We start from the raw sequence: 15,453 nt of genomic DNA, 5'->3' as shown, positions 1-15,453 counted from the left end.
TTTATGTACCTACCGAGCCTACTTAAATAACAAGTAAAAAATACACTCACCAATTTATTGAACAACCCGTTATTTTAATAATAATAATAATAATAATAAGCTGATTTTATTAAAATACAGCTCTAGGTACTGCGAGTTACGATAACTATATAACTAACTATAATTCATTGTTAGAGCACCTAATTTTTTTTTAATAAATTTTTTCACTTGCCTAGATTTTTTTTTTGTTCTTCCGAATCACCAGGTTTACAAAATATTTCTACGAGCTCTTCTCAGCTTGTGCGTTTTATATTTCTATTAGAATAATCAGAAGATTCCATGTCGCATATAGCCTTCCTTTATTTCCATTTCATCAATAAATAATTTTGTATTCACGCTCCATTTTGAAAAAAAAATGTATATTTAAAACTAACCGACAAATCACTTCCGCGCACGTTGGCGATCGCGTTGTTACTGGGCGCAATAATTGGCGGCATAGTACCTCGACTCGCGCACAACGCGCGTGAGGTCGAGAGTCTGGCGTTTCCCCGGCGCATTCCGCGCGAGAGTCCTCACGCGCGAGCGCTTGTGGACAGTTGAATTCGGTCACATGTACCTGGAGAACGCGCGATTTATCACTCGCGCATAAAAACGCGCCATGTGTACAGGCTCTTAAGAAGATCATAATATGGACCGCCACAAAGTGGATGTTGTATTACCAGATTTTTGTTAGAAGATAAGACGTTAGGCACTTAATCAAAGTATTATGTTCAAAATATACGTCCAGTTACTACAGCCGAGATTTAAACCCGGGACCCACGACAAAAAAATACCTTGTATTTCATTGCTTTAATGAATTTAATTTCAATTGAAATAAAAGCTTTTTGCTTGTTAACACTTCAATTGTAATATACCTACATACATAACAACGAAAGATAATTAATATGGTAAGACTTTGAAAGATAGCACCATTCTCCAGTATCAAAATAGCTTGATGTATTCGTGGAATTTCGGGAACCATAGTTAACTTACTATGGCAACTAAAGCGTATTTGGCGGCTATTATTTCGTTCGTCATAATTGTTTGCATTATTCAATTATGTATACTCGATCAAGATAACTTTCAAATAAAGAACATTGAAAACAAATGGTTTCTTTTGAACTGTCATTGAAATATTATTAAATATTGGTTATTTCATTTTCAACACATTGTGTTTATTCGTGACGATTTAACATTTTATTCAATATCATGAATTATTTGGACAGATATGCAGTACCGGCGAGCCTGTCAAATCTACACGTCATGCAAGAGAGGTTACTACACGCGAAGAAAGCTGGCAAGCTGCTCTCGAGAAAAGCAGCGCATTTGCACATGCTGCAAACAGATATAGCGAAGGATATTTCAGAAAATGGCACCCAAATGTCGAATATGATGAGTGAGGCCTTTATAATGATAGCAGCTGCTAAATTTGCCGATGGTGATTTCTGTTCTACTGTTGAAGAAAATTTGCCAGAAGTAAGTCGAAAAATCAATCATATGACAATAATTATTAGACTTTAGTGCTATATCGTGGGTGTCATTTATTTGTAAATCTGAAATGTATTTTTTTAAATCCAAAAGGCAAATTAATTGTCTGTCCCAGGTGCCTAATAACCTGTTTACACGTGCATGAACCTATTGTTAACGGTACATAATTGTCGCCACCATACCAGTGAAATAACAATGTTAACACGTATTATCGTACAAATTGCAAGACTGCATGCATGGATCAAAAAAATTTAGCGGGTTCTGATTTTTTACGCGATAGTTGCAATTTGCGTGACTTGCATGCGTCGATAGCGGCGAACCTGACGGAAATAATACGAACTACACCGCACATCACACAAAACATGGATCTACGCAACAACAACCAACTCGTCTCGCGGATACTTTGAAAATGTACATATTCTTGCAGTTACAGTTATCATCGCGATAGTGTAATTTACTCTTACTTAATTACTATTTCTGACAATAAATGGATGCAGGTTCGTGTACGGGTGGTATAGCCATTGCCGCTTGTACCCACCTATTTATTGACTTATCTTCAATTTTATATGTGTGTATTAATTGTTGTTGCAGATAGCGCATATGCAGGTTAAATCTCACCGCAACCCCTTGTGGTCGGGTGGCATAGAGTTCGAGTGCATCCAAAGAGGACCAGAGCCTTGCCAACTTATTGGACTGGGCACGGGGGCCTATCAGTTATCGTTGGTTAGAGCCGCATTCAGCAAACTGATCAAAGTACTAGTATCCAGGGCGTCATTGGAAAACGCCTTTATTGCGGTTGAGGATGACTTCAAGAAAACTTGGAGGTGAAAATCTCACGATTATATTATTTTATAAAGCAAGGATCGGGGAACTATTTTACAACGTTTTTATTAGTTCGTATTCTTATTTGTCCGGTGATTGTTTATCCGGTACAAATCTTGCAATCGATTTTTAACTAACTTCCCGACTAGACATTTGAAACTTAAAGACTAGCTAGACATTTGAAACTTTTATAATATATGAAAACACGATCCCATTTTTCTAATACTTTTAGCCATCTTTAAGTAGAATTGAATTCATTTTCAGTTAATTCTGTTTTGTATGAAAAGTTATTTCGTAATAAATCCGTAATCCAATCCACTATTATTGGTTGCTAAGTGGGTGGTCCAAGCAACTAAATTATTAATATATACGTGCGTTACTATAAAAATCAATGACATTTCAGTATTATATATGTGTTTGTTTGTTTGTTTTCCATTTACTTCATATCAAGTACAAGTTTGAGCATATTGAGCATAATAATTGAACAGAAAATTTAAAAACGTTATATTTAAAGAGTTATTTTTATCTTGTAACTATTTTAAAATGACATTATCTTGTTGAGTCATATTTTTTTCTTAGCTTCTACAGAATTTAAAGAATTAATAGATCAATTATTATTAAATATATAGTAGTTGTATTATTAAATATATATTTTATTATCAAATATATGTTTAATTGATCTTTAAATTGTGTAAATTCTATAGAATTGAAGAAAAAATAATAGTAAGTAAGTATATTTATTTTTTTATTGGTAAAACATAGTTCATTGAATCCATTTGTATGAGGAATGTAAATTGTATGATACATGAAGCGTCTAATTCCAAAAAGCGATAAGTCCACATTTGGTCAAAATCGAGAAAAAAATATGCACGTATTCTTTGTATAATTTTACAGAATATGTATTGATCTATAAATTCCAAAACGAGACATAACCCTATGAAAAAAAATATTTTAAGTCTCGATTTATTACAAAAAGCGCCAAGTCCGTGTTTCATATTATTTAAAGCTTGGTTGATTTCGCGCGTGTTTATGAAAAGGGCGTCTCCCATGCTGTAGCATCTGGTAAACTTATGACCGTGCCACGGAAATATGTGCCTTATGCGGGATAAATTAAAAAGTGAAGTACAAGTAGCGCTAAGTCCAATTTTATTTTGCCTATATTTGTTACATTTAAGAGTTTATCGGCTGAAACGAATTGCCATTTGGTTCTAATTTCGACATAGAGTACAACGAAAAATCTCACGTTAAAACAAATAATTGAAGCTAGAAACATAAAAACGTTGTTTCCCGAAAATATTGTATTGTGGACTTGTCGTTTTTTGTAATTAGACGCCTCACATATGAAAATGATATTAAATAATATTAATAATTATATAAAATAAAACACAAAATAGTCGAATGAAAATAAACTGTATGAAATAAAAAATAATAGATTTTAGACAAAATTAATAAAAATCTCATCATGGAACTATTTTACCATGTGAAAATAAAAATACATAGAGGTTTTTATCAGAACAAAATAATTATTTGTTATTCATAAATTTACGTAAATGTTTTAGATACAAGTTTATTGTACTTATTTTAGTCTTAGTAGCGCGTTTTCTGTAACGAAAATGATACAATCGATTTGTTAGACTTTAGGGGTCTCAAAGATACAATAAATTATTATTAATATTAATAAAATTATTAATATATAGTTTTTTGTTTTCACAAAATAAAAACTTTTATTTTTGATCATGTTCACTCGTGATGAAGCAATTTATTTTCATGTCGCATGTAAAAAAAATAGTGCCTAATTACACATAATTCCGAAAAAAGCTGATGTCAAAGTTTATTAATTTCTAATTTCATTATGATCTTATAAAAAATGCATTTTTATTTGTTTATTGTAGGAAAAACAAAACAACAATGCAAGCTTAGACTATAGTATATATTATTGCAAGGTATATAAAATACAGACATTCCTTGTTCAATCCTTAAAGACCTTCAAATTTCAGAGAATGGCTCTCTGAGTTAACATAATTATTTTAACTTAGCCAAAAACACTTTTCACCCCCATTATGCATATAGTTTCTTTGCAACTCGCTCGACAAACACTCGATAATCATTAATAATAAACACAATTCAAATTTTCAAAATCATTGTTTTTCCAAGTACTTACCTACCTACGTTTAGTGTTCTTCACCCGTTATTCATTATAATACTATCTGTACCTATATAATGTAATGTCAAGTTGGTCTGGACTAGGCATTCGATAAATAATGTTATTTCATTTTTGATAAAAAGAAATCCAAATTAGGGTATTTTGATGTCAGAACAATTTTGTTACTTTCCAACGTGGTTTTTTCTGATTTCTATACATTGTTCTTAAATTCATATGATCATAAAATAATCAAATTGCATTTTTTAAAAATAACAGTAAAACCATATTAACAAAACACTATTTTACCTTGATCGACGAAAGTGTTCAGCGTTTAGATACCTAAAAAAAATAGTCGCTACAAATTAGATTTGAATAGTATGTTTTATATACTTACCTATGGGAGACTTCACTACCCTTTTATCCCGCTAATAAACCCATATTTAAATTTAATCCGTCTTATGACAAAAGAATAAAGTCAAATATTATACCTACATATTATGTATTTAACTACTTATCTCATTGATTATTATTTTTTTTAATAATACTTGACTATTTTTATTTAAAATGTTGACATTTTTAACTTATTTTAAGCAAGTATGATCGAGATGTGTAGATAAATAATAGTGGATTTTCATTTCAGGAAATCTCACGTAATTGAAAAAATTACTATTCCACGATTTCATAATACCATTACGTACATCTCACAGGATTTGGATGATCAAGTAAGATTATATTCATAGCATTTTTTAATATATTTTTTAAATTTAATAAAATGTCAAAACTACTACTCAATCCCGGATCCTATTCCATTTCATGATCCCGAAAACACTACATTGAAAATACTGGAATCTCAGATTCGAAATCCTGGGTTAAGTTATATACATAGTATGTTATGTTCTTGCAAAACATATCTTATTTTTTTGAAATAAAGATTCGACTATACCTACTAGCTTCATGATAGAAATATATTATTATAATATGGTAAGTTCTTATAATTTCATATAAATGACAAAATATTGTCTACATTATTATAATATCTTAAGATTATACGAGAAAATTCTAATTAACATTGATTTTTCCTTGTATGTAAGTCACTTGCTCTATAGCAATCTATACTCGTAGGGGTGGCCATAATTTTTGTTTTTCGTGACTTGTTGCCAAAATGCATGATGATTGATGACGGTCTACCTACCCGATAACTTTTCAATCGACCTACTGTATATCCCTGGTCTATAGAGATCATCCTTATGGTATTTTTAAACTTCTTAGCTTAGTTCCGCTCCCTCTGCAAAGGTTGGCTGCTGTCCATCAACGTGATCTCCACATTTGAATCTGGAACCTAAGATTATTCAGCAATTATATTATTAAATTCTACTCTCTGTGTGGACCTCTTTCTCCTTGAGTTCTCCTATAAAGTATTTTAGCTATTTTTCACCATAAATCTTGTCTCTAAAAATGGTTTCAATGCTTTATTGTTTAGGTATAGTGCTCTTGTTGCTTTGTAAAGTACTTGTAATATCGTGTCGTTTCTTATGTTGTCTTATCGAAATATGCCTTGAATACGTTTATAATACACCCAAATGGTTGGATCCTTTCGGATGATATCATGCTCCTACCGTTTATAGTCTATATCTACAGTCTACACCATAAGGGGGTCCTGAGAAAACATAAGTTTGTTTTAATCAGTTTGTGAACGCAAAAACTTATTTTATAATTTAAGCAAGTCCATCTTTATACTCTCGAGCACAGAATTTTGTGTCAAAACTATGACTTTCAAAGTTATAGTTGTCTAAATCAAAATATATATAAGTTTGAATGAAAATAAATAATTTAATTGTTATGTTATATTGTAATGCATTGTTTTACATTAAATAGTTTTTTTACAATTAATAGTCTCAAGTTGTGCCTAATGTCATATGATTTCAATTTTTTACTTTCAATGAGAACTATGTACATTTTAATTTTGATAGTTACGAAATAGGACTACCTACCTAGTTTTGGTGCCAAAACTTTGTGCTCGGGCTGTATACTAAAGAATAAAGATGGCTCTGAATAAAGTAATTTTCTGCTTATATAGGAGCGGGAAGAGATGTATAAGTTAAGTAAAATCAAATCGAAGCAGAACCAAAGCCTGCGGACATTAGCCCGTAATCGAAAATTGATGCTTGAAACCTTGGAGAGGAGGAACGAAGAGGAAACGATATATTTTGTAGAGCATCATGGAAACAGAAACACTTTCTATAAATATTTTATAATAGTTATAAACATGTTTAATGCCTTGTGTGATTTTATCGTGATCACATTTTATAGACTACGTGATCGAGCGTGATAATTAATTATAATTATTTTTTGTCTTTTTGTAATAAAGGTTCAATCACAAACATGAAATATATTTTTACTTCCTAACCTTATACTCACCCTACGCTTTATTTGCTTAGACTTAACATTTCCAGTACAGGTCTCAGTGCGATGACATTGTACGACGGCCGACGCGCGACACCCGCGGCGCTAGTCCCAGAAGTACCCGACCTGACGTATAGATAGCAGTTGTTGTTTGAAAATAATGATTATGATAGAAATTACCAACCTTATAAAGCCTAAGTTTGAAGTTTGACGACAATACGTAGTTCAGTAATTATTTGTCAGCCATCAACAGTGAACGCTTTCAGTGAATTTGTAAACATGGAAAAAATTGGTCATAGTTATGTGATACAATACTTTCATTTGAAAAGCTTCAATCCAACCAATATCAAAGCTGCGCTAGATTCTACTCTGGGGGTGTCTGCTCCTTTGTTTACAACGGTAACATATTGGGTGGCTGAGTTAAACGAGCTCGGACGAGCTGCAAAGACGAACATCGCAGTGGACGACCAAATGAGGTGACCACGCCAGAAATGGTGACGAAAATTCACAAAACGGTATTGGACGAACGTCGACTTAAATTTCGCGAGCTAGCATACATGGTAGGCATTTCAAAAAAGTGCTGTACATCATATATTGACTGAAAAATTGGACATGAGAAAGCTGTGCGCAAGGTGGGTGCCGCGATTACTCACAATGAAACAAAAACAGCATCGTGAGGATATTTCAATCGAGTGTTTGGCGAAGTTTCACAACAATAAAACAGAGTTTTTGCGTCTATTCATAACCATGGATGAAACATGGGTCCATCACTTCACACCTGAGATGAAGGAACAGTCGAAACAATCGACTGGAAGGGGAGAATCGGCTCCAAAGAAGGCGAAGACAGTTCCATCTGCAGGCAAGGTCATGGCGTCAGTTTTTTGGGATGCGCGTGGGGTATTTTTCATTGATTATCTTCAGAAAGAAAAATCAGTGAACGACGTGTATTACGCAAACTTATTGCAGTGTTTGAGTGATGAAATCAAGAAAAAACAACCGCATTTGGCGAAAACGAAAGTTTCGTTTCATCAGGACAATTCATCAGTTCACACATCCGTTATCGCGATGGCCAAAATCAATGAGTTAAAGTTAGAATTACTTCCTCACGCACCTTATTCGCCAGATTTAGCCCCCTCGGATTATTTTCTCTTTCCAAACTTGAAAAAATGGCTCGGTGGTAAAAGATCTGCCAACAGTGAAGAGGTGGAGTCTGCGGTAGATGGCTATTTTGAGGAGCTCGACGATTCTCATTATAAACAGGGTATCGATGCTATTCAACATCGCTGGGAAAAGTGTATCGACCTAAAAGAAAACTACGTAGAGAAATAAAAATATTTTTTCCCAATTTTTTTGTGTTTTCTTTGTTAAGTCGGATACTTCTGGGACTACCCTCGTATCACAAAATAATATTATATAGGTACCTACAGGCCATTCCAGCGATTGATATGTATTCAAATTATTAATTTCCTGTAGACCGCTATCGTCGAGCGTTATTATCAAAGTGATTTGTTAGGCACCCTACATTATATAAAAATAAAAAAGAAGCTGCGTCCCGATGTTTATAACAGACTGATTTGAGCGGGACGCTACATTATTATTTTAACAATAAGAATAATAATAATTTTATTCATTTTTCTTCCAATAAGAGTGTTACATCCTTAAGTGTATAAGATAAATTGTACCGATGCAATGAATAAAAAAACAATTAGCATATATGACAGTGACATACATAACTATTATAGGTAAACCATCGAAAATTTGTCTAAATCTGGATTTATTGTAATCTGAGATACTATGGTGATATCGATTCAATGAAATTTTTTTCTGTTAACAATTTCATTCTGTTGTCAAACATTAGGTATTTTTTTTTATTTTTGAAGTTATACTTCTTTTAGCGCGTTTGAGAAATCAGATCAGAGTGTATTTTTGGCATGTGACTAAGTTGCGCGCGCCGATGCAACGGATTTGGCGTGTGACGGAAGTCTCATTCATTCATTCTTATAACTATTATAACATTCTACACTGTTAATTTATATTCATAAAACTTCATTTATATTTTAGTGTAAGTATATTTATTTTTCATTATAAAGATTGTGTATCAAGATTTGAGGCTATTTTTATGTAAGTATTATTTATGAGTAAAATTATATATCAATAAATAAATAAATTTTGTGAATGTTGAGTTGGTAAATAAGTCAAACAATGGTATGTTGTAAATTTACAATATTTAGACACTTCACACACAAAATACATATTTTTACAGTTTACGATAATATTTGTCGTATATCCCATGTCAATTTATTTATTAGCGGTTTATAATAATTGAAGACAATAATAATTATTATGTTTCATCACAAAAGCCAATATCACGTTTCAGTTAAACCATTAAATAGGCTATGTTTTACTTTTGATTTGTAATAAATCATTATTGTTAACGAAAATAGTTGTACAGTCATCTGTTTAAGCAAAGATGGTCGAAATAGTGGTTTGCTAAATTTTTCAAACAATGTAAGTACATTTTGCAATAATATTATTTATTCGCATTCATAATATTATTGCTGACGGTACCTATATCGATGAAATACCATTGAGACCGAAGTGAATATAATCATAATAACACGCCAATAAAATTTGATTTTTTATTAATTCATTGTGCCCATAATCTGAATGGATTATATCCGCTGTATGGCAAAGATGAGTTTTGGTCCAATACAATAATTATTTTTTTTGTTACGCCAAAGAAGTATAACGTCTAACGCGCGTACATTATGTACACACACCGATTTTTTACTTGATTAAACTTTTGTTAAATTTGACAACTTTAACCTCCAAGGGAGAAACCCTGTCACTCATTTTTTTTAAATGGTATCTAGAATAGATACTACTGCATTATGCTATCGCCAGCCATCTGAAAGCGATCACAAATGTAACCATTTAAATTCTAAATGGTAAGTTTTATTAAAAAGATTTTCATCAATATTTTTGGATAAAGCTATTTATGTACTTATACTATGTCACTTGTAGCTCTTTTCTGGTCCCTTGATTAATTATTCAATTACTAAACTGTTTCACACCGCTTTTCAAATGTTGGGGATCGCAGTGTGCGGTAACCGAAATGTCAATTTATTATATATGTATTGTTTTTTCAACAACGCAATGAAATTAAAAATAATTTTGCCTAAATATATTATACTCTTTGCTATACCTACATAATATATTTCCACATATTTTTCAACTAGTTTGATTCTAATGACGTGTCATAGTTTGTTGTAAATCGTAATGGGGATAAGTCAAAAATTGTAAATTAGGTAAATATTCCAGCAATAGAAATTTAATCAGAGTCGCTGGTAACTGATCAAGTATGTAAAAATATCATATTATTTTTAATATCTACATGGTATCCTAAATCAGTTATAGCAAACCTGCTATTATAAGCGTGCCACTGACAGTGTGGTAACAGTTGAGTGAAGTGCTAGGCTATTTCATAAAATATGTTGAATAGATATATTATTAATATAATAATACGTTTATAAATAACGACATTGTTTCCTTGTCAATAAGGAAAGGATCTGTCACGATGACAAGATCCGTGAGACTATACTGCAAAGGCGCATTATCTGAAGCACTCGAGCGTTTGTGACGCGGTAATTTAAGAGCATCGCCAAGGTGCAGCTGATACATCGATTCTCAAAACTCAAGCGCCGATACCCTTGAGCCGTCGTCAGATGCCATAACTCACACTGGAACGACCTCCTGCTGCTTCCAATTAATGGTAATCACAAAATACAAGTCGACCCACAATCGACTACCTATATGATTTGATACCATCACCAGCTGAGGTCAATCTATCAGTGAATTCTCTGTGTATATAGGTAAAATACCACCCTTAATCAACTCAAAAAGCCACCGATATCATGTTTCAGTTTCAAATTGAATGTCAAATCAATAACTAGGTATCATATTTTATAATTTCGTTTCGACCATCCTTAAATAAAAATAAAAACGTAACAATTCTGATTTTATAGTTCGCAAGACTCCTTACCGCTGCAGGTGAAAAACATATTATGAATACAAAAGACACTCTCACTGTCGCCTTCTAGAAAATGCCCACCCCTAATCAGCGCATGACTAGGGACCCACGGGTCATTGCAATCCACTTCTAGGTGAAGGCGTCCCCTGTTCTCAATACATAGTTCGCTGCCACGTACGTCCGCCGAACTTGTTGAACCCGTTGATACAGCGAGTGGTCGTTTGTGTCCCCTCAGTACCACACTACGACTGCATTTGTTCAATAGTAACATTATACTCGTCGAGCGACATTCTGACCCATTACCATTTCATCAGCTTAAGCGCCCAGCTGATGAAACGGCAATTACAATTATTAACTCACGGGAAAATATTCACTACAGCTGCTTTATACCCTTTACCGTCTGAACAAGCTGATAAACCTTGTTTACAGTCGAGGGAGCTCAAAAGTAATTTATAGCCGCGCTGGTCAGTTCGGTGGTCGGCCTTTGTGTTCGTTTATGCACGATTGGGTAAACATGGCGAAAAGCGGACCACAACAAAAAAAACCGACAGATTTTTACAAATAATAACGACATGATAAGTTTCGATTGTGTTTTTTTATATATATATTTTTGCGGTCCGTTAGCACGGATCAACAAAGGCCTCGGGGAAAATTCATCACGTTTGTGTCCAACGCATCAAGATTATAATACTTTAATATATCATGCTCTATTCACAATGCCTTTGCGAAAAACCATGTGGGTAGGTACATACGATTAATGTGTACGACAATATCGACGGTGTTTTTTAAAAAGGGCGAATTGACCAAAATGCTATTTTACAAGAGGATTTTTAACTTTTGACATTTATTTATTAATTACCTGTGGATGATTATAACTGTCTAACAAGTTTATAATAAAGCTTAAAATGAATACTATCTTTATAATAGGCTTAATCTATAGCATAATATTTTAAAAGCCCTAATATGTCACATTCGCTTTTTATTCGTAACACTAGTCCATATTCGCCCTTACGATTATCGTTTTTAAGTACTTTCCTGTGGAGAAAAAAAAATCGCCATTTTTACACGATAAAACTAATAACCTACATATTGTTTTTTCATTAAAATCTTGATTTCGCCAAAATGATTCACTCTTTTTACAAAACACCGACGATATACGTGAAAACCGTCGAACCGAAAGTCAAAAGGTAAGTAATTTATCTGATAATAATAGAACGAAGACTAGTACACCAGTAACCATGTTAAATAAAACATCATCAAATTGAAATATTATGCAATTGTAAATTATACATGCAGGTACCTGACTGTTTTCAACATTCTCTAAGTGACATCTTGTTCTCAAACGATCCATTATCTATTTTTTTTTTAAATCTTTATCTCTATCAATGTGTTTGAAAGAAGACAAGTCAGGTTGAAACATTCAAATTATATACGTTACTATGAAAATAACAATTCCATTTTGTAAACCATTTTACTGTGATGCAATCCAATGTTAGGAATACATAACTTTTCATACAAAGCAGTTAATCGTTATAAATGAGGCATATTAGCATTAAGTTCAATAGATAAATAAGAGATAGTCGGAGCGACGCTGAGCGAGAGAAAGTGATGCAATAAATAGGCTTAAAGTAAGTTCATGCAGACGAGAATAGCAACCGTGACAATTAATCGCATTTGCTCTGCATAATTCCTGCTCACTAGAAGAAAATAAATAGCATGTCAGCATGTTCAAGGTTATCTATTAACTTGTTTCACCATAATGACCATAATATTACTGTTTCTCACATAAATAGGTATTCGGGGTTGTGAAAAGTACTTCAAGCTAATTCTGTAATACACTCTTAATTCGCTGAATCATCTGCACCTCAATAACTGCATACCTGTCGTAAGTATTATCAAATATTTATCTCGAAATATTATGCAATATTTTAATTGAATCTAAATATGTAAAAATTATATCTCAAATAAATTCTATTTATTTTTTTTTAATTCGTTCAAATTGTCACTTCGGCAAAGAACCAGCTAACCCAGCGATACTCAACCTGCGGCCCTTTAAGCTTTTATGTGCGGCCCGAAACACATTTATTATCAGGAATTACTTATATCTTGAGATTCGTTTCGACTTATATAAGACTGGTATAAGAGTGTTGCTATTGCACACAATTAATTTAAAAAACACGCATAATTTTTAAAATCTCAAAAATGTTTTGTAAAAAGGGGGGGTTTCTTGATTTTTTTCGTCACACCAGTAGTGATACCGCCTGCTTTACTTTACAGATATATGTATTTGGCCCAAAGAAAAAAAAGGTTGAGTATCATTGAGCTAACCGATAATAATTCATTTCGGCCCAAATTCTTTTCTGCCATCTGTGAATCGGCCTGATAGTATCAGCAAATTTTCTCTCGAATAAATAGGTAGTAGTGCAAGAATAAATATTATTTCAACAATAAACTTTACTTTTCATTGAAATTTATTCATAACAATAAATGCATTAAAAATCATTTTTGTATTTCGAAATTGAAAGGTAGGTAATATTATAATAAGTAGGAGTAATGTACTCTGTAAATTATAGTATTATTAAAATCATAATATATGTTTGTAAAAAAAAAATATTTTCATAGACTCCATCCCACATCCATCCTTTCCGGCAGCGATTTCGAAAAATCACAATTTTTCCTGAATGGCTCCAATATGTTTTTCTGGAAAAATAAATACATAATAGGTATAGCATTAGGTAGATGACACACGTTTTTCGAACGGCTACTGCGCTAGTTTTGCACGGAGGACAATAATAAATTAGTTAGCTTTAGTCAATTTTGGCGTCATACAGCGAGAGAGAAAATCTTACACGTAGGTATCTACGTAAATTGGTTTAAATGAATATTGTTTTATAAATGACTAGCGTGTGTACCCAACTTGGGGGTTTTCCTTTGTATATTTTTACTGTTCCACATTACTTTACGAAAAACAAAATAATCAATGTGTTATTTAATTTAGTTATCTTCTCGAGACTGTCAAGACTTATGGGTTCTTAGATAGGATAGTTGAGGTGTAAGTTGTCGGCTTATATTGTCGTGGTTCTAGGGTTCGAACCCCGGATCTGACACATGTTATTTACATTCTCTACACGTGTTATTTTTCAATATGTATTATTAATTTAATTTAATAAAACGGAAATTTTTATCGTACTTCTTTCACTTGTATTTAATACCTATCTGGACCGCCCCAGAGGGACATTTTCATCTAAAGAATATTCACCACAACAGGCATTTATAATAACAAATTCAAAAAGTGACAAAACAATAAACCAATACATTGAAGTATCATATCAAATAATATTATGTCATTAATACTTAATTGAAATGAATAAAATTGCATATTATTTTTTCATAATACCTACCTGAATACAAAAGACTCAAACAATACTTAAAATGACACTAAAACCAAACATTCAAACACTTACGATAACACATTTTAATATATCACCAAACAAACAATTTTGATAAATCCGTGTTTAAAACATGATACATTACATACAATAATACAATATGACCACTTGGTGGACAATTGAGCAATTAATAGAAGCAGTATTAATTCTAACAACATTATGAGTAAAAAATAAATACACAAAATAAAATACAAAGTCTACTAAGTTATGTTAAATCAATAAGACAATCCCGAACATTATATAGGATACAATATCTGGTCCAGATATTAAATAAAAGTGGAAGAAGCACAATACAAATTTGCGTTTTATTAAATAAAATGAATAATACCTACAATGCATTTCCACCATGAATTGACAGTTAACACAATAAAAGAAATGTTCAATTTGTGTTTGGACCCAGTGTGTGGACCCAATAGATTAGGCAAGTGACTAACATCCATTTCTCGTAAAAACAAAAATCATCCACTACTAAAACAGCATCCACTACGTGGAGGCCCATATCTAGGATTAAACATGGTGATAAAGCTATACTTAAGTAAATATCTTGGAATCAATTAAATTATGGGATTAAATCAGGGCTCGAAATGGACCGGAGCGCACCGGAGCGCCGTTCCTGTTCGTGAAATCGGTAAAGCTATCGCTCCGTCTCGTGGAAAAAATAATTTGACCGTCTGAGCTAGATAGGTCATATAGAAAATCTAACACACTTATTTTTATGAAATACACATAAAATTTGATAACTATGTAAATATCTTTAGAAAACTGTTGAGCGCTCCGGTTCGTAAACTTTTCCATTTCGAGCGCTGGATTAAATACGTTCTCGACAAATACCATCACGTACGTTGTTTGGCCTGCTATAAATCCATGCTGTTCATTAGTTGTAAATGAAGTTTTAAAGAAATCAGGCTATGCGTGATCATGATAAATATTGGGGGGAGGGGCAAAAACCACAATGATCAACTCGCATTTTAAAAAAGATAGTGCTCAAAATTTCTTTATACTTGGATTTTTTTCAATTTATTTTTAAGGCTTTGAGGCCTCAATCAATTCGTGACCATGGGCTAGAATCTAGATGCTATTTAGCTTTATGTTAAATTCGG

General features: G+C 32.6%; 1 protein-coding gene across 2 annotated transcripts; it reads left to right on the top strand.

Moving 5' to 3' along the window:
• Positions 1–248: 248 nt before the first annotated feature.
• On the top strand, positions 249–6,859 carry LOC147072837 (V-type proton ATPase subunit D-like). 2 transcript variants are annotated; one of them, XM_085945932.1, is made up of 4 exons: positions 249–1,494; positions 2,098–2,330; positions 5,112–5,193; positions 6,549–6,859. In XM_085945932.1, exons 1-4 carry the CDS (start codon positions 1,228–1,230, stop codon positions 6,798–6,800), a joined length of 834 nt encoding a protein of 277 aa, XP_085802058.1. In that variant the 5' UTR covers positions 249–1,227; the 3' UTR covers positions 6,801–6,859. The 2 variants fall into 2 exon arrangements, with proteins under 2 accessions (XP_085802058.1, XP_085802059.1); XM_085945933.1 differs by lacking the exon at positions 5,112–5,193 and having other exon boundaries at positions 6,549–6,666.
• The last annotated feature ends 8,594 nt before the right edge of the window (positions 6,860–15,453 follow it).

The sequence above is a fragment of the Rhyacophila brunnea genome, unplaced genomic scaffold, assembly GCF_057557595.1.
Source record: "Rhyacophila brunnea isolate RB1 unplaced genomic scaffold, BYU_Rbru_1.0 scaffold_19, whole genome shotgun sequence".
NCBI lineage: Eukaryota > Metazoa > Arthropoda > Insecta > Trichoptera > Rhyacophilidae > Rhyacophila > Rhyacophila brunnea.
The sequence above is the reverse complement of the archived record's forward strand: the minus strand, read 5'-3'. Positions and strand labels throughout refer to the sequence as shown.

What these genes read in the sequence shown, in the direction of transcription:
- LOC147072837 (XM_085945932.1), top strand. Translation starts at nt 1,228, where the DNA reads ATGAATTATTTGGACAGATATGCAGTACCGGCGAGCCTGTCAAATCTA. An exon ending in TTGAAGAAAATTTGCCAGAA is followed by an intron (nt 1,495 to 2,097) that starts GTAAGTCGAAAA and finishes TTGTTGTTGCAG; the next exon opens with ATAGCGCATATGCAGGTTAA. An exon ending in GACTTCAAGAAAACTTGGAG is followed by an intron (nt 2,331 to 5,111) that starts GTGAAAATCTCA and finishes TTTTCATTTCAG; the next exon opens with GAAATCTCACGTAATTGAAA.